At 42.1% G+C, this 17,591-nt stretch overlaps 1 protein-coding gene across 1 annotated transcript in view; it reads left to right on the top strand.

Annotated features, from left to right (window-relative positions):
- The window catches only part of si:dkeyp-9d4.3 (caskin-1), a 31,899-nt gene extending 14,506 nt beyond the window's left edge, over positions 1 to 17,393 (top strand). Inside the window, exons 4-22 of the mRNA XM_053676234.1 lie at positions 43 to 188; positions 594 to 689; positions 770 to 891; positions 2,381 to 2,489; positions 2,890 to 2,998; positions 4,194 to 4,288; positions 5,135 to 5,249; positions 7,675 to 7,914; positions 8,603 to 8,704; positions 8,868 to 9,049; positions 9,160 to 9,229; positions 9,719 to 9,828; positions 9,973 to 10,083; positions 11,119 to 11,220; positions 11,326 to 11,464; positions 11,887 to 12,677; positions 12,887 to 13,463; positions 13,676 to 14,420; positions 14,535 to 17,393. Of these exons, the coding sequence (XP_053532209.1) occupies positions 43 to 188; positions 594 to 689; positions 770 to 891; positions 2,381 to 2,489; positions 2,890 to 2,998; positions 4,194 to 4,288; positions 5,135 to 5,249; positions 7,675 to 7,914; positions 8,603 to 8,704; positions 8,868 to 9,049; positions 9,160 to 9,229; positions 9,719 to 9,828; positions 9,973 to 10,083; positions 11,119 to 11,220; positions 11,326 to 11,464; positions 11,887 to 12,677; positions 12,887 to 13,463; positions 13,676 to 14,420; positions 14,535 to 14,631 (4,058 nt within the window). The 3' untranslated portion in view covers positions 14,632 to 17,393. The remainder of the gene's footprint in view (positions 1 to 42; positions 189 to 593; positions 690 to 769; positions 892 to 2,380; positions 2,490 to 2,889; positions 2,999 to 4,193; positions 4,289 to 5,134; positions 5,250 to 7,674; positions 7,915 to 8,602; positions 8,705 to 8,867; positions 9,050 to 9,159; positions 9,230 to 9,718; positions 9,829 to 9,972; positions 10,084 to 11,118; positions 11,221 to 11,325; positions 11,465 to 11,886; positions 12,678 to 12,886; positions 13,464 to 13,675; positions 14,421 to 14,534) is intronic.
- The last annotated feature ends 198 nt before the right edge of the window (positions 17,394 to 17,591 follow it).

Here is a 17,591-nt window from a genome sequence, read left to right on the forward strand (position 1 = left end):
TGCCTCGTTAACGTTCACGTCCTCTCCTGCGCTTGTCGTCAGGGATGCGACCGCTGCACTACGCTGCCTGGCAGGGAAAATGCGAGCCGATGAAAATGCTGCTGAAGGCGGGATCGTCAGTCAACAGCCAATCGGATGAGGGACAGATTCCGTTGCACCTCTCATCTCAACATGGCCATTACGATGGAGTGAGTGCTCATGAGCACATATACGTACAGTTCTTTTTGTAATAAAACAACACAGTTTTGTCTGAAGAGAATGACATTATTTTTCTATAATATAAGTGAGGAAGTCGTCAGAGGAAGTTAAAGGTTGGCGCACCGTTAACTGTATAAAAACTAAATAAAACGCACTATAAGACGATGTGCTGGATCAAGTGCTATTTGATAAGCTGCTGAATAGCGCCATCTATCCTCCAAAGTGTTCAAGTCTTTTTACAAATGGAATTTCCGCCTGTATTGCGGGAAAAAAACAAAACAAAACACCTTTGTAGCCCGACTCTGACTACAAGGAACATATTTCCTCACGTAAATACTGACTAGATGTACGCTTGCATTTATGTCCATGTTAGTGACGGTGTGTTTTCCTCGTAGAGCGAGATGCTGTTGCAGCACCAGTCCAACCCCTGCATCAGAGATCACGCTGGAAAAACTCCTCTGGACTTGGCCTGCGAATTTGGACGTGTCTTGGTCAGTTTCTCAAAAGGCAGAGGTAATTAAGAGGTCGTCTTAGCCGAGCTAAAAGATTTCTGTGTGTGTGTGTGTTATAGGTGGTGCAACTACTCCTGAGCAGCAATATGTGCGCCGCCATGTTGGAACCGAAGCCGTCGGATCCCAACGGGATCAGCCCTCTTCACCTGGCCGCCAAAAACGGACACATCGACATCATCAAGTGAGAGCTGAGCGCTGAATAACTCGAGTTTACATCGTCGTGCGACAGCAGATGTACCCGGTCAACGTTAAAATCGTGTTATGGGGAGATAATGACACCACGAGGGATGGTTAAAATTGCGCTGGTGTGACAGAATAGACAGATGTTAGGGGCTTTAGTGAGGACAAAAGGGTAAAAAGGTCAAGACTTTAGCAGGGACGGTTCGTTCGTTCGAAAAAGTTTGATCCCGGTCAACCAAATGGAATAAAGTTTCATTCTCAAATCTGATTGGTCAGAAGCTATTGATTCATTTTCATCTGTAGATTTATATTAAAATGCGCCTCCGTTTCTATAGTAACAACAACAACGTGTATAATTGTTGATGATCATTCAACATTTGTGGAAGGAGTCTCCAGTTTCAGTCAGTACTTTTTCCCACATCTTCAGGACAGAGGAGTTTACGCTTTGTGGTAAAAAACAAACAAACAAGCAAACAAACAAACATCGATCAAAAACATCTCCATGTCTAACAGAAAAGTGCGTCGCATCCGCAGCAGCTCCTTTATAATAAAGTACAACGGTATTAAATCCACTTCGTACGAAGGAGGGAGGACGGACGTTCTTATGAAAACGTAGAATAATTGAAAGGAAGGAATTAAACTCGGAGTCAGAGTAAATCAGCGTCGCTAGACTGTATAAAGAGACTAACGAAGCCGTTCTATAAATAGGGTGTTGGCTAATTTGTACAAGATAGCGCTCTAAATAAATCATAAACACGCTCAGCTAAGCCCTGCTGAAAGGGGTAAAGGAATACCTAGGCTCAAAACGGAAGACACAGGACGAATATCGATCTTTAGCTACGTCATACGGTCACTATGTTCGAATTCAGGATGATTTTTTGATACACCGTGTGCTGAAAACATGATGACACAGTGTGTGTGTGTGTGTGTGTGTGTGTGTGTGTGTCGGTATAATCTGTGCGTTAAAAGGGAACAAAAATGAAACATTAGCTCTCTGGCAAAGTGTTCACTGGAGTGCAGGGTTGCCAGGTCTCGGATAAACTTCCACTCCTTTCCAGATACTACTTCTATAAAACAGCACACACGAACATAAGAATGGAAATTAGTCTGTGTGTTTTACCTAACTTAACGTTTTTCCCCAGCTATGAAATGATTCCATTGATAGTGTAAATAACGAGTACGAACCATATCGTTACACCCGTATTTAAATGATGAATCTTGAGACCGATTCTAAACAGGACATACAACGAAGCATAAAATCGACACCGTTTTGATTAAATATACAGCGTTTTAGAATTTATTTATTTATTTTTACATTTCTCTTGAAAAATTTCTTTGTTTTCATTCCAATAGCTGCAAGCACAAATGCACTCGTTGACTCACTGTGTTTGCAGTAGATATGGGAATAAACCCTGAGCCCTCTGTGTGTGTGTGTGTGTGTGTGTGTGTGTGTGTGTGTGTGTGTGTGTGTGTGTGCGCGCTTGTTCCAGGTTGCTAATCCAAGCTGGCATAGACATAAACCGGCAGACGAAATCTGGCACGGCGCTGCACGAGGCTGCGCTCTGCGGAAAAACCGATGCCGTTCGCCTTCTTCTAGACGTGAGTAAAGAAACAAACAAAAAAAACAAACCTGTGTAATGTAAAAACTTTTCTATGTTACACGGATAATAATAATAATAATAATAATAATAATAATAATAATAAATACATATAAAATGAAGTTAGTGTGCGCATATAAAAGTGATTATGGGAAAGCACTAATTAAATATATATATATATATATATATATATATATATATATATATATATATGTGTGTGTGTCATTTTACATGTATAATTTAATTAGTGCAAACTTATAAAAAATAAGTTAAAATTAAAAAAATATGAAATAATAAAATAAAATGCAATAATTTCAATTTTAAATATAAAATAAAAGCCATATTGAATAATAAAATAAGTTATTTATGATTGCATGTAAGTGATGTTTTTTTTTTTCCAGAGTGGCATTAGTGCCAGTGTGAGGAACACGTACTGCCAGACGGCACTGGACATCGTAAACCAGTTCACCACGACGCAAGCCAGCCGAGAGATTAAACAGATGCTTAGAGGTATGGAAGTAGAGAGACGGAGAGAGACGGAGAGAGAGAGAGAGAGAGAATGGGTTTCACTCCACTATACATATTAGTCGTAATACAGCACAGTATAGATTTTGTTGCAATATGACATAATAATAATGACATTATCAAAATCAAACAAAATGGAGCCATGAGGCTATCACGCTTGATGTACCTTTGCTCAACTGTGTTACTCCTCCCCTGAGCATGGGGCAGCATGATTCCTGTCCCAGTGCAGCTCTAAGTACAGTATCTCACAAAAGTGAGTACACCCCTCACGTGTGTAAATATGTGATGACATCTTTTCATGTGACAACACTGAAGAAATGTCACTGTGCTACAGTGTAAAGTAGTGAGTGTACAGCTTGTGTAACAGTGTAAATTTGCCGTCCCCTCAAAATAACTCAACACACAGACATTAATGTCTAAACCGCTGATGTCCAAAATGTCCAAATTGGGCCCAAAGTGTCAATATTTTGTGTGGCATCATTATTTTCCAGTACTGCCTTAACCCTCTTGGGCATGGAGTTCACCAGAGCTTCACAGGTTCCACTGGAGTCCTCTTCCACTCCTCCATGATGACATCAGGGATGTCGACATCACCCTCCCATGCCCAAAAGTGTACTCACTTTTGTGAGATACTGTACTGCTTGTTGCAGTTCCCATTTTGACCACTAGGCAAAAATAACAACTTTATGTAGCTAAATCCGACTGGAACAGTCAGTACGCTGCACCACAATTGCGCGACAACTAGAATAGTAAGTCAAATAGCATCGTTTTTTTAAACCACTGCTCACTCAAAAGAGATAGTCAGCATTTCAGTGAAATTTAAAAACGTACGTTATTGTAAACGAGGACACGTACGGATACATGTACAGTAAATGTGGTGGTGCACTACATCGCTTTCCCCCTGGACCCATTCATGCCCATTTGCTTTTTCTTAAAAACAAAATGCGTCAGACTTTCCCATCCTAAACAGACTTTCCCAAAGCACTGACACTGGAGACTCCTTCCATACACATCGAAGAAACGTTTTCCTTACAGACAAACGTTCTTTACTTCTGCATTTTAAATCTGGTATTCGCCTCAGATTGCACAGAGTGTCCGGCGTACAAGTCCCTGTATAAGCTGTTAGGGTTAGGGTTACACACGATTATATACAAAACTGTGTGTGTCTGTGTGTATACAGATGCCTCTGCAGCTATGCAAGTGAGGGCACTCAAAGACTACTGCAACAACTATGACCTGACGAGCCTCAACATCAAAACAGGCGACATCATCACGGTAATTACCCAGAGTGCAACACATAGAGAAGAGACACTTTTTATTTGGTGGGGAGGGGGGGTGGTGGTGCGCTGTGGCTCAGGTGGTACAGCAGGTTGTCCACTAATCGTAGGGTTGGCAATTTGATTCCCAGCCCACATGACTCCACATGCCGAAGTTTCCTTGGGCAAGACACTGAACCCCAAGCGCCTTGCATTGCAGCTGTGCTACCATTGGTGTGTGAGTGTGTGTGTGTGTGGGTGAATGAGACACAGTGTAAAGTGCTTTGGATAAAAGCGCTATATAAGTGCAGACCATTTGATCATGGCTTTTTCAGACTTTACACAGAGTACAGTGCCATCTGCTGGATTTACTTACGCCACTGTTTTTACACACCCATTGGTTTAATAAAAAAAAAAACAAGACAATGAAAAAATAAAAACACTAATACGATGACGGATAGATAGAGAACATGGCGAGCACTGAAATAAATCTAATGGGAGTCTAATATATTGCTACAAATAGTCCTAATTCACATTATCACATTATTTGCTGGTTTAATTGAACAAAACGGTTAGAATATACGTATAGAATAGCACTTGATCCAGCACATCCTATTGGTATGTATTTTCTTTGTTATTTATGTTGTGCTCAGACAGTTCTGACAGCCTCCGATGGTTCGAAGGCTAAGCTGACCAAGCACTCATCTGTAATGCTAACAGCTCGCTTTAAGTTCATTCATAATTTTATCCATAAAAACTTTGCTCGTATGGATGGGCAACATCTATGATTAAGATGTGTGTCTTCTTTAAACGTGTACCTAGCGTATAGATGACTAGTTGTAGTAAAGCGCGGTTTTATTTTCAGGTCCTGGAACAGCACTCCGACGGCCGCTGGAAAGGCTGTATCCACGACAACCGCACAGGAAACGATCGTGTCGGCTACTTCCCCTCCAACATGGTGGAGGTCATCAAGAGGGCAGGTGTGCCACGGTGTAATCACATGACCGTTGTGGTCATGTGACCTACGCTGATGTCCTAGTTTGAACTAACTCATCCATGTGCTACACGCAACTTCTTAGTGCTTTGTGTGTGTGTGTGTGTGTGTGTGTGTGTGTAAGAGAGGAAGAGATGCCTGTGTGTCCCACACATAGATTAAGCTGATAATACCAAATATAAAAACAACACCAAAGATTTATTTAAAATAAATAAATAAATCATCAGTGGCGAATCTGGGTGTGGGAAAATAAGATAGAGCTTTTTTTTGCGTGTGTGTGTGTGTGTGTGTGTGTGTGTGTGTGTGCACTCGCCACCTCTGAGCGTGCAACACTTCCTCACAGTGATTTTAATTAGAATGGTCAGCCGGACGGGAGGAGAGAGAGAGAGATGGAAAGATGATAATGAAAGTCCATTTCTATCCAGTCGTGTCTTCATTTCCATCCTCCTTTTTCCTCCCACTCACGTTTTTGGTATCATTCCATCTAGAAATACACGTCACATCATGCACGCGGACACGCAATCACCGTCAGGTAGAGGGATGAATTCGTTTAGTGCGTTTTTTCGGGTATTAGTCCGTTTGCCAAGTCTGAATCAGAGTAAGATACGTGTGCCCCACATAAATGAAACGAAACCAAAAAAAAAAAAAAAAGGGCTGAGGTGTGTATATAGGGTTAAAAACTAAAATTCACGGGCCAGACATATAGTGAAAAAAATGTAAACAAACCTTATCAAGAGGGCGCAGAGATCCAAAAAGACCCACGGAGAACACAGTGTTTCTGAATAATTGATTATCTAATTATAAAAATAACCCCTTTTTTAAAAAAAACTTTTTTTTTGTATCACATCAAGTGTCCATTTTCTCTTTTGTTTGTTGGTCCAAATCTTCAGAACACATGGCAGTTTTACAGGATTACAGCTACAGCAGTCCTAAAAAAATGGAAGTTTGGAAATGCCATGGAAAGGGACTTTTTGCTGACTCCAAAGATGTTCTGGCAAAACATTCAGTGCCTCAGGAGGGGAGATGATTCCATGCACAAGCTCTGCTAAGCAAGCACAGTGGGGTGTTGACCTCTAGTGTTGAACAGTGGACGGAGCATTTTAAGGAACTCCTTATACCACTGGTTACGCCTTCACTTCAGGAGGCAGTGCCTGAAATCTCTGGTGTGTTGAAGTACATCTCTGTGGCAAAGGTCACTGGTGTTAAGTGCCAACCTTCATCACTGCATAGTAGCAGGGTTGGATAAATTGAAGGTACTGGACAAAATTGTTTTTGTTGTTAGCATTTCAGTGTTGCATGGACATCTGGGGTAGTGTTACTTGCTCCTTCTGACATGCACTTACCTTTCACTACTGACTATGAAGCTGCTGGAGTGAAAATCTACACAAGGCCACCCACGGATATTTTACAGAAGCAAGCAGCATGCTCTCTTCAGATCATAGAAGAGACCTTGCCCCTGGTGGAGGAGTTGAAGTATCTTGGGATATTACTCACGAAGGATGGAAATAGAGAGTGTGAGATCGGGTGAGCGGCAGCATTTGGCGCGCCTGTCTAGTGGTGCTGAAGCAGGAAGTCAATTTGCAGTCTACATCCCTGTCCTCACTTTTAGTCCTTAACGTTGGGTAGCGACTGAAAGATTAAGATCTTGAATACTGACATGAAAATGAGGTTCCTCTTCAGGGTTTCTGGGCTTACTCTCTATGATGGAGATGAACCTGACAATCCAGGGGTGACATGGAGTAAAGAAGTTGATCTTCAGAATTCAAAGGATAACAAGCTCAAATCAGCTCCTAGTAGTGCTTCATCAGGCATGTCCCTCTAAATTATATTTCACGATTGGTTGGGAACATCTGGGGAACCACACAACCCAGGAGGACATGAAATCTGTGGCTGGAGATAAAGAAGTCTGGACTCTTTCTCAGCCAGCTGCCACTGAGACCCTCACCAGGAAATGTAAAAGGAAAATAAATGAATGAATTAAAAGCAGTTTTGGAACCAAAAGTATCCCTTTTGCTCTGTTGGACTTGGAAAATGGACAAATAGGTGTGGAAGAATCCTTTAGATTAGAACTCCATGCATTCCCCCACCTTTCACTGTACATACATGACTCTATGAGGCATGCAATGCTACATATCTTTATAGTTGATTGTTGTAAGTGTGTCTTTTGCATTGGAATGATTGTCATGTTACTGTAACAGTACACACATGTTTTGATTTCCTCCTTGCATGCTATTCAAAAAGCTCTTTTCATTTGATAAGTTGTCAGGATCTGTAAAGTTTAGTGCTTAGAGTTAGCTGTTTTTTTTCTTGAACATGTTTTATTTTGTCTTTCCTTCCCCTTGTCGTGTCGTGTCGTGTCGTGTCGTCTCGTGTTTTGGTGTCATTTGTGTTATTATTTCCGTCGTGCCCAGGACCCTCTACTCAGCAGTATCTTAAGATACACATCCGTCCGCCGGCAATTGGCTCAGTTGCCATGGTGAACGGTGACTCCCACATTCTCTCTCTTCCCCTGACCTCCCTGCCCCCTCCTCCCTCCCTGATCTCTTCCCATCAGCCCCTGTTCACCTCATTCGGGTATAACACACCCACCTGCAGCTCATTTGCGTTTGAACCGCCCTCCTCCCGCTCAGTGGGGCCGAAAAGAGAGACAGGTACAAACACACACGAGTGCACACACACAGACACACACACACACACACACACACACACATACAGTATGGGCTTGTAACATGAATTGATGTAAATTTTGTAATCACAAGAGTATGATTGTAGGAAATGATGTCTATATATGCTATAGCACGGATCCTGTAGAGGTAATTTGCTTACATATGAATAAATTTGTTATTAAAACGTTATTTTTGATGGCCAGTGTTGGTCTTCCTCAAGATCAACAAAGATCTAGTAGTGTTTTTCGGGGTCACTTATAATTTTGCTTAAGATAAAAGTGTAAGCCAAGCAAATGATATTTTAGGCCCTCTAAGGCCGAGTCTACTGCCGAGAAGTGTTTTTATTTTGGACCAAACCATTCCTCACTGAGCCAAAGAGTATGTTCCTGTTGATCAAATGGAGGTCAGGTTTAATCGAAGACAGTTAGTGTTTCGAGTGGATGTTGCCAATTCATTATGTGGTGTTATTTTATAATAATGAAGAAAATAATGTGCGAGATTTGGCAAACAGAAAGATAGATTTGTCTCAGGTTTAATGTATTTTTAAATATCTAAAAAAATAAGCACATTTTCTTTGGTCCCCCTAATATAATGTCCTGTTTTCTTTTTGTATATCTTTTTGCCAGTGGTATACTGGCATGTGTATAAATCTGCGTGCGTGTGTGTTTTTCAGGTTCCCGAGGTTCTGTGTCCAGCCCCCATGGCTCCCCGACATTAAGTGGGCAGCAAAGCAGTTCCAGCGAGGAGATCTGGGTCCTGAGAAAACCTTTAGCAGGTATGGAGTTGTTTACACACATACGCACACACGACTGAAAACTTGTGTACAGTCTAGTCGTCAACATGCTGAATGAGTTGTGCTAAATGGAGACAAAATGCGTACTGCGCCTTGTTTAGTTTGTTTACTTACACATTATTTGTTCCTTATTTGTCATCATTAGGTGCTGGCAGCACAGGGAGTCTGACCAGCGGGCGCTCTTCAGTCAGTGGTCCGGTGGACAACGCCAATGCTCATCTCGCAAGCTCCCCCGTGCCCGTCCCAACCACGCCAACACATTCCACAGGGCTCAACACACATGGTGTAAACGTACCCGGGCTACATGCACAGGCCGAGGGGGTGAAGGTGCGACAAACACACTCCAAAACTCCAAATCTTTTACTGGAAATACAATTTCTCTCATTAAAAGGCTGATTTTGTGTGTGTGTGTGTGTGTGTGTGTGTGTGTGTTGTAGTTGCTGGCCACCGTGCTGTCTCAGTCTGCAAAAGCGAAAGAACATCTCCTGGAGCAGGACCCCAGTGCAGGTACCATAGAGTTGGGTCCAGAACACTACCAGGAACTGTTCTTATTCATCATATACGTTCACAGTTCAGATTCCATTCATTCTTCATGTATGTAAACTCCGTAATTATGCGTCCGATAAGGCTGAATTCAGAAATTTAATTACCAAAATTGTGCACATCGGTATACAGATCTCAGACGTAACTACAGACTTAAGCTCCATTCAGAAGTTACACGAGCTTAACTTGAGCTAATTTTGGAAAAACCCTGTCTCAGACGCTTCTGATAAATCTGGCAACCTCCGAGGCATGAACTAGACGCAGGAGATTTTAATAATCTGAATGTGAAGCCCGGAAAATTGAATTAAGCAGCTGAGTAACCCGACCCTGAATACGAGGAACTTTACCCAGAAAAACAACTTTTTTGCAAAATCTTCACTAGATACTCTGTAATACCAACATTTTGTACAAGTCCCCTGGGCTGTAGTAATAACATTTTCTTGTGTGCTGCAGGTTCTTCACAACTTACCCAGAGTACACCTGGTGGTCCACGTCCAGAAAAGAAAAAAACATTTGTTGATCCTTTACTACAGAGAAAAGATAGTGCTGCAACAGAAAGCAAGGCAAGTGACCAAAATATTGGTTTAGATAGTAAGAATGAAAGATTCTATTTTTCAAATGAACTAAAGTGATAAGCAAAAGGAATTGAACACATCTGCATACAACAAGTTGTATATCACATTGATAATAAATTGTGTGTGTTGTAGAGCTCCGAGGCCGTGGCTGAATGGCTTACTAGCGCTCAGCTGCAGTTTTACACCGCAAACTTCCTAACAGCTGGATACGACCTTCAGACCATCAGTAGGATGTCACCAGAGGTAGACTGCACATGGCTACATACTGTACTGTATATCAGGGCTATACCTCAGCAACCACCAAACAACACCATAGCAACCACCTCGTAACATCTCAGCAACCACTTAACAACCACCTGGCATTTCATAGCAACCACATGGCGACATCAACATGGTAACACCATATCAACCACTTGGAATACCATAGGAACAACTTGGCAACAACCTCTGAAGACCTAGCAACACCCTAACAACCATTTGGAATACTATAGCAACAACCTAGCAATCATCTGGGATATCACAGTAACTACTTAGCAACACCATAGCAACCACCAGCAGCAACCTAGCAACCCGATGTCAACCACCTAGCACCAGACTGGCAACCACCCAGCAACACCCCAGCAACCACCTGGAATACCACAACAGCAAACTTGCAATCACATAGCAACCACATGAGATACTGTAGTAACTACCTAGCAACACCCTAAGAACAAACTTGCAACACTATAGCAATCACTAACAACAGTCGGGCAAAGACTTAGCAATCCCCGTAAGAATCGCAACATCCTAGCAACACCTGGAACATTATAGCAAGCACTTAGCAACCCCATGGCAACCACCTAGCAACAGCCTAGCAACCACCTGAAGTAATATTAGATGTTTTAACTTTTTCTCCTTAAACAATTAGAAATGTTTAGGCTTTTAACCCTATAATGTTTAACCGTATAATATTTTTAATATCTTAAAATTCATAATGAATAAAGAGGGCGGAAGCCATATTGTTACATTTGTAGTGATTAATGTGATAATTACACTTAGGACTATAGTATGCATACAGTAATATATTGGCAGTATGTCTATAAAATTTATTGTAATGCTTTTCTCATTCATATATCATTGCTATTCCAAGGTAATTTTAATAATCTAAAAATGGAGCCAAGAAAAGTGACTCACATGGACCTTTGTCTGCATCAGCATAGATGTAACTTTTGAACTGGCATCATCAACTCTGAATGAGTTTTAAACAGAAATCTTGACCTAATTATGTTTGAACTCCAGGATCTCGTAGCAATTGGGGTGACAAAACCTGGGCACAGGAAAAAGATGCTGTCCGAGATCGTCAAACTGAGCATTCCTGACTGGATACCTAAAGAGAAACCAGTAAGACGTTTAGCAAAATGTTCTTGAGTGCATTTCATTTCATGTTTTCCTATCATTGTGGAGACGGGTGGTCTTCATGGTCTCTTTATCTTCATGTCCCTGTAGACCAGCCTAGCTGAGTGGTTGTCCTTGATTGGACTTAGTCAGTACTATCAGACTCTTGTTCAGAATGGCTACGACAACATGGACTTTGTCAGTGACATCACCCTGGAGGACTTGCAGGAGATCGGCATCACCAAGCTGGGTACTGAAGAGTCTAATTCAGAGACTATTATTAGCTTAAAGCAGTGGTCAGCAACCCTGTTCCTGGAGATCTACCTTCCTAAAGACTTTAGCTCCAACTATAATCGTGGCCACCTGACCATTTAATCGTTGCCTTGAGACGTTCTTGATCAACTTAAACAGAAACCTACAGAAAGGTAGATCTCAAGGAAGAGGGTCGGTCTTTAACCAGTCTTCAGCGCTCAGTGCTTTTCTGATACTGGAAACTCTTCCAGATAGAGGAGTTTTTTTCTTAGTACAGGTAAAAACTGCCCAAACGATTGTCTGTTCTGTACAAATGCAGAGAATAGATATTAAATTGGAGTATTTCTTCAATATATTTAATCATATTAATAGCGTAACTATAGCAACCAAATATTTTTCATGACTTGCTTTGCCCTGCAGGACATCAGAAGAAGTTAATGTTAGCCGTTAAGCGTCTGGGAGAGCCTCTGAAAGAGGAGGACACTTACAGCAAGGCGAGGCAGTCAGACGAAAGCACAACTTCAAAACGCCAAGCTGCTCCAGAATCCACCCCTGCTCCAAGGACGCGCCGAGGAATGGAAGGGCGTGGCTCTCCACGGCACACCACCCAGGGGCGTGGTATACAGCGAGCAAATGCTCCGCCTCCCCTAAAAAAGCCCGGATCATGCAATAGTCCAGCCCATACACCACCACATACCCCTACTAAAGTCAAAAGCTCCTCCCCACGCTCGAATTCTCAAGGCCGCCCAGTCCCGTTGCTCTGCCTTCCCCAAGAAAGCGCAGCTGAGGAAGATGAGGACGGCACACCTCCTTTACCGAGACGGAAAGACCCACCCTTCCCTGACACATCCACTAAGTATGCCACGGTGGGTGGAGGCAACCGTAGTGCATCCTCCCTGGATGTAGGAGGAGTAAACCGTAGCCAGTCCTTTGCCACAACACGACCTCGCAGGAAGACGCGCCCCCCAACACCTCCAAAGCGCTCTTGCTCCTCTATCTCCACGGGAAACCTGCCAAACGAGAGCGGGATCAACCAAGATGAGCCTTGTGATTCGTTTCTAAGTGTGACGTATCGAGAACGCCGCCGTAGCGACTGTGGTCCTGCTTCTGAATCAGGGGTTTTAGGAGGAAGTGTTCGAGACATCGCTGCCATGCTAGAAATGTCCACATTAGGAGGCAGAGCCAAAGGAGCTAGCAGGAATTACTTACAGGTAATACTGTTTTTATGAAATCAAACAACAGCATATCCATTATATGTAATGAATATGAAAACGTTATTCAGAATGAAGAGATATGAATAGGAGGCACACTGGTCAGTTTAGGTTTGTTTTAATGTTTAAGTTCCTGATGAGATTCCCTCATCTTTTTGTTAACATATGGTTTATAGGGATAATGAGTAAGTATTTGCCCTGTTTTCTAGGCGAGCCCGGACATCCTCAGACGAAACCATGACTCTCTGAGTTCAGACGAAGAGATCCAGAGTCGCCGTCGCACCATCAGCGGCCCCTTAACTGACTACGACATCCCCATTGCACAGCAAGAGGGCACCGAACGAGGCGAAGTTACCAAATCTCTGCGAATTACTGATGAACCAATGGAAACACTCCCTGAGAGACCAACCCCAGAGCCCCGCCCCCGCTCCATGCTCACTCAAGAAGAGTGGTCACGTGTGGATGCCACGGCAACCTTGAGGAGGCCCCGCACACCTCACGACTCGAGCAGCGAGAGGGTCCAGCTCAACGAGACCAGCACTGTGAGACGACGGCCAAAAGTAATAGCGCCCACTCAGAGGGATGATGCGACAGATGCTGCTATTCGTGTAAGACCTGTATCAGAGGTGGAACATGTATATCGGGAAAGTGATATGAGCGAGGATTTCCGGCGAGCGCTGAAGCCTCCAGTTTCCCCCAAACCATCTCTGGGCCTCAGGAAGCCTGAGCCTCCCACCCCAACCAGGAGAGTCCCACTTCCAGGACCGGAGAACCAACACAGCACAGGTATTGCTAAATTGACATGGATAATAATTCCTGAGAAATTGCTAAACCAGCCTTAAAGACATGCTGAAAGAGCAGAAATTACGTCTCATTATGTGAATTTTTTTCATTCCTAGTCTTTAAAATATTTTGTCGGGTTTATGATTCTTTCGAATTAGATTATATACCTTGTGTATATATTCATAATTTTTTCTCTGATGGTTTTGACTCTTTAGTGGAGGGCAAAAGAGTTCCACCGCCTGTGTCTCCAAAGCCAAGCCCTCCTCCTACACTTCCTAAACCAATCAAAATTAAGCCCTTACCAACACACACACTTACCCCACCCAGTGACCTAAACACACACCCACATTCCTCTACCATTCTCCCCGAGCAAGTGGATCATCCTATACTCAGTCCATCAACCCCGACCCCCAAACCAGCAGAATCTCAGACTTTGTCCCCACGACCTTTGACATCTCCCGCTCAGAGCCCCCAAACCCCCCAAACTCCTTCTACCCCTGGGTGCGGATCTGCCCCAGTCAAACCCCCGAGATCTTCCATGGCAGGGCTGTCAGTGGACATTCCCAGCCCTTTTGAGGCAGAGCCACGAGAGGTGGAAAAACACAACGAGGATGACGAGCAAAAGAGACAAAGGAAAGAGATAGCAGTGATTAAGGGGCAAGAGATGGGAACTTCCAGCGAGGTCACAAAGCTGACAGAGGGATCAGAGCAGGTGCTGATGAGGCGGAGGAAAGTGGGTGTGGCCAGACAGATGCAGATCGAAGGAGACATCGAAAGCACAACAGAAGATGGCGTTGTAACTGCAGATGAAATTCGACAGAGGGCGCCAAATGTCAGCAGAATGGATGAAGGCAGAATTCATGGAGAAGAAGAAATAAACCAGCTAAGGCTGGACGAGACCAGTGCCTCCTTAGCTGCAGCACTGGAGGTTGTAGAGGAAAGGATCATGACTGAAGACAAGTATTTTTTAATTCATCATTAAATATTACAATTAATAAATATTAGTTGATACTAATTAAAATGAATAAATATTTTCAAATCCCACCTTGATTTTTTCTTTCTCTTGTGTTCCAGTTCTGAAACGGAGAATAAAAGCACTGTCAACATTCTTGATGATATTGGAAGCATGTTCGATGACCTCGCTGACCAGTTGGATGCCATGCTGGATTAAAAAAGAAAAAGAAAAAAAAAGCACAAAATAAATCGTAAACAGAAAAGCACAGCATCGTCTTCATCTGAGCGCCTGATCTGTTTAAAGCCACGCTTCAATGAATAAACGAATAAACACTGATTAGTTGATCTTATCAAGGATTTTTTTTTTTTTTAAAAAGGACCTACTGGAAGGCAGAGATCTTGGGTTTAAAACGTTAAATCCATGAAACATCGACATCAACATCGTTTGGTGAAGGTTTTGGAGCCAGGACGTACGGACTGTTCTCATGCTGCTTCCAGAGATAAGCACAATTAAATGCTAACAAACTATTTAAACATTGTTAAGGTCAAGAAATGCTAGCAATGTGTCAGAGTGTGTGTGTGTGTGTGTGTGTGTGTGTGTGTGTGTGTGTGTGTGTGTGTGTGTGTGTGTGTATTTCTATGTGTGTACTATGTTTGGGCTTTCCTTCACTGGCGATCGACATTTGTGTATTCATTTTTCAATAATAATTGGAATCACCATTTTTGTGCTTTAATGTTGAGTTGGATACCCAGCTACGACGTTTTCAAAGGGGAACACAGGACAAAATTTTGGAGGGAAACCCCCCCCGATTGATATGTTAAGGAATACGCTAAAAGTCGAGGAACATTGCTAGCTAGCTATAAGAAAAACAAAAACAAAAGTAGGACAAGCTATTTAATGGGTTCCCCTTTGAATCCATATTTAAAGCAAAAAAAAAAAAGCTGAAATATTGTGACCCTTATGTTGTCACCGTAGTTGTTCGTGCGTGTTTGTGTACTTCATCGACGAATCCCGATTTTCAGCCAATAGAGTGGTGTAAACTATAATTTATCATTTATAAATGCTGCGTGATGTAGTGTAAATGTGACATATAGATTACAGCGTAGGATTTGGTATGCAACAAGAGCCCCTCCAGTCCCATTTAATGTGAACAAGAATTACGGGCCGTATTCAGAGTCCAGAATTCATGCAGGGAAAGTTACTCCTATTCAGAGTCGAGTTATGACTTGCTCTGTGTGCGCCATTACGATTATTCGAATCCCCTGTGTGTCGTTAATGCCTTTGAGGTTGCCAGGTTTTTCTTGAGCAGAGACGTTTTTCAATTGCATCTAGACCACCACCTTTAAACCTATAAAATAAAAAAACCTCTGCACTCTTGTTTCAGCAGCTTATAGAATAGCACTTGATCCAGTGCATGCTATTATTTAGCATTTTATTTTTAAATTGTGCGCCGACAGTTCATTGTGTGCACAACTTAACGAGATACTAAATCGAGCTCATGAAATGTGTCCTCATGCGGGAAACAATCGCAAACCTGTGTTTTAGGCTCCTCTCCATGTGCATAACTCTTGCGTAACTTCCAAGTAGCCTGCGATTCTCTCTGAACGAGCAATTTCAACACTCTGAATACAGCCCTCTGTGTGTTTGGGGTGTGTGTGTTTTCGGGGTTGGGTGTGTGTGTTTAAGATGCAAAATGAGATGATGTTTTTATGATTTTATGTTTCGCATATGCATTGGCCCATTGGAGAGAGCTTGCAGTCAAGACAATAGTGGCCAAAAGAACATCATTTAGTGTATATGTTATATAATTGCAGAGCAATATTTCTATCAACTCTCCATGTTGGTAACTTTTAGTTTTATGACAATCCTTTATCATGTTTGATTAATTCTGCTGAAGGTGGACATTTAGAGAGTTAAACCTTATATCCTGTAAAAACAAACAAACAAACAAAAAACTAACAAAAGTCTATGTAATTATTCGAGTTATTTTGTGTACATGCTCAACTGGCTAATGTGTTTGAACCTGGTGAAATGATCCTTGGAGATCCTCTTCCATGTAAAGCATATTGAGAGTATGTGGAAGTACGATAAATAAACTTTATGAATAACGGACACAAAGCGCATTCATTTATTTATTTATGCATTCATGTTAAATCAGGTCAGAGTCATGGTGGAATGCACCCTGGTCGATAAGAAATAACATTTGTTAATCAATTGTCTCCACACTATCACAGTCGCACCAAACATCTGCAGTCATTCCTCAGACATAACATCCTTCTCTCTTTTAAAAGATCTCCTTTCCAACCCCTGTGCACATCGTCAGCACGTCCGATTAAGGCAGAGCGATCTGTGAGAGCGGAAAAGGGAGAGAGTGAGAGAACACACATGAACAGTACGTCTTCTGACGTAACACCCCATCCATAAAAGTCAAATTCATTTTGATTACATTACTCATCTACTCAGCATGAGCTCGAGAGAGTGCATCTGATAAGATATTTTCTGTAGCCAGTATTCTGTATTTTCTGTTTTGGTTATTTCCTAAATGTCTCAACTATTCTCATTTCCCTCTTTGATTTCATTCAGTGCATTAGTGCCTATGGAATGGGCAGCTTGCACATCTGGAAAGGCACCAACAATGCTGAAAGGTATATACAGGTTTTAGAGCAACATCTGCTTCCGTCCAGATTCCATCCCATCTTTTCATCTGAAAGACTCCGCCTCTCTAAGATCCTCTTTTTATACCCAATCATCTCACTGACCTGATCCCAATTAACCTCCAGCTGTTTCTTTTTTAGTAACACTTACTTTTCCAGCCGTTTGTTGCCCCGTCCCAACTTTTTTGAGACGTGTTGTGGCCATCAAATTCAAAATTACCTTTTTTTTTTATTTCTTAAAATGGTACATTTGCTCAGTTTAAACAGTTGATATATTTTCTATGTTCTATTGTGAATAAAATATGGGTTTATGAGATTTGCAAATCGCTGTATTCTGTTTTTATTTACACTTTACACAGTGTCCCAAGTTTTTTATTTGGAATTGGGGTTATATATTTGTTTTCCTTTTTTTCTCTTAAAACAATTCTGTATATCAAATGATTTTCATATGTTGCAGTTTCACAACGAAGGTGAGAAAAAGTTCTGATCTCATTTCGTTTGTTGTTTACATCTGTTACAAAA

Source organism: Ictalurus punctatus, chromosome 26 (assembly GCF_001660625.3).
Source record: "Ictalurus punctatus breed USDA103 chromosome 26, Coco_2.0, whole genome shotgun sequence".
Lineage (NCBI taxonomy): Eukaryota > Metazoa > Chordata > Actinopteri > Siluriformes > Ictaluridae > Ictalurus > Ictalurus punctatus.